At 35.4% G+C, this 2,062-nt stretch overlaps 1 protein-coding gene across 1 annotated transcript in view; it reads right to left on the reverse strand.

Moving 5' to 3' along the window:
• LOC111436305 overlaps positions 1–2,062 on the reverse strand; it is a 5,868-nt gene that overhangs the window by 2,522 nt on the left and 1,284 nt on the right. Inside the window, exons 3-4 of the mRNA XM_023074041.1 lie at positions 808–1,801; positions 300–391 (exon numbers count right to left, since the gene is read on the reverse strand). Coding sequence (XP_022929809.1) covers positions 300–391; positions 808–1,801 — 1,086 coding nt within the window. The remainder of the gene's footprint in view (positions 1–299; positions 392–807; positions 1,802–2,062) is intronic.

A 2,062-nucleotide genomic window follows, 5' to 3' on the forward strand; every position in this document is an offset into this window, starting at 1 on the left:
AAAAAAAAAAAAAAAAAAAAAAAAAAAAAAAAAAAAAAAAAAAAAAAAAAACATTCCAAACAGTGGGAAGCCTAGTTGTTTCAAAAAAAAAAAACATTCCAAGCAATGAGACTATTGTTTGGAGGTCTTGTGAAAAGAAATTACCCAAAACTAGACTTGAGCTGTTTCTGTACAACAAGGATCTTATCAGGACAATTATTTATTATACGGGTGCATACTATAAAGTGATGAATGACCTAATACAATAAAACTTTAGAGAAAATCCAACACAAGTTGAAAAATAAATAAGCAATACATACCAGGTTTATTTTCGTTAGATCAACACCCCGATTAAGCATTCTTTCTCGACGCTTTGCTGCAATTGTTTCTTTACGATATTTCTTCTTTTCACCTGACAACAAGCACAATAATATTATATGTCAAAGTTCACCAGATGCATTGCTCATGACACGAGCAAAGAGTCAATTTTGAACACTAAAATCTTTGTTTCCCCCTTCATTCCTGGAATCTAGATATTTAAGTCCTATAGTCTTCAAAAGATTGTGTCTGAAGGAGTTACATTTCATTTCACCGAGTAGCCTTATTCTGCAGTCTGCTTTATTAAGAATCAAGTTAAGGTTCTCCTTTTCTTGTAGGATCAATTATTTTCAGCGAATTGTGTATGAACTACGAGTCTAATTCAATTGATGGAATAATTTTTCATAGAAAAAGAAAACATCTGTGCACCATTACAGGGACAGAATTTAATTTCATTGATGGAGAAACTAAGTCTGATTAATAGATTCCACATGATAATGAGTTCTTTACCAGGATACTTTCCACAAGCTTTACTTTTTGGAGCCTTTGGAGGCCAAGAACCTGCAAAATGAGCAGCATTCTTCTTCTTTCTAGCTGATGCAGATCTAGAATCTTTTATCAGCAAGTCATCTAGAGCCAATGACGACCAATTATCTCTAGAAACAATGTTACTTTTCTTCCTTGAAGGAGTTTTCTTCATTCCATATTCTTTGGATGCTTCCTGCAAAGCAATGCCGCTTAATTTCTCCAAAGTATCATCAAGGCTACTGCTGGAACAATCATCATCAGACTCGGCCAACTCTTGTTTTACTAACCATTTGGATTTTAAAATATGTTCACTTCCACCAATCCCTTCAAGATAATCTTCAGCCACCTCGTCATCAATATCTGAACCACTGCAAGCCATTTCTGCAGAGCTATCACTTTCAGACGATTCGTCGGACTCTAAAGACTCCGAGTATTCAGAACTTCCATTTGACAACTCCCCATCATCATCACTTTCTTCATCAGATACATCTTGGGTGTATAATCTCACACCACCAATTGACAAGAAACCTGAATTTCTTGGAGAGCATACACCATGTGAATATTTGTTGGGGGATGATGCTTCTGCTAGCATCTCACTAGCCAACTCAACCTCTTCCCTGCACTCAACCCTCTCATCACTACCCGTTTCCTTCTTGGAGGGCAATGAACCAGTACATAATCCTTCTTGTTCTTCCACAAGTGTGGGTGAATCATCATCACTGTTTTGATTTCTAACAAGTTCGTCCTCTTCGTGAAACCCTAGTCCTCTATGAGAACTGTCACCTAACAGAAAATTTGTACCGTAATCATAAGTAAATTCCACATCATCTTCCTTTAAAGGTGGTTTATCGTCAACATATGCGACAATTTGCGTATGCTTCGAGTTAGAATTAAGTAATATAAAAGGCTGTGAGTTGTCCAAGCTACAATCTGCATCATTCTGCAGACCTTGTGATTCAGAATGCAACCCCCCTTCCTGTGAAAACCCAAACAAAAAAAAAAAAAAAAAAAATCAAAGTGAATCTAAATTGGCCTCCCTCGAACTAAAAAGACATAATTTCATTGAAAAATACAGAACAGTAACTTACGAGAAAGAAGGTATCAAGAAGCCAAAATGGAAAGATATCTCAAGAAAACAGAAATTCTAACGCATTAGGGGAAAATGCCTCAAAACCAATTGAAGAGAACATAAAATTTAATAGAAATGTAAATTCAAAAAAAAAAAAAAAAAAAAAAA

This window comes from Cucurbita moschata, unplaced genomic scaffold (genome assembly GCF_002738365.1).
Source record: "Cucurbita moschata cultivar Rifu unplaced genomic scaffold, Cmos_1.0 Cmo_Scf00003, whole genome shotgun sequence".
Classification (NCBI taxonomy): domain Eukaryota; kingdom Viridiplantae; phylum Streptophyta; class Magnoliopsida; order Cucurbitales; family Cucurbitaceae; genus Cucurbita; species Cucurbita moschata.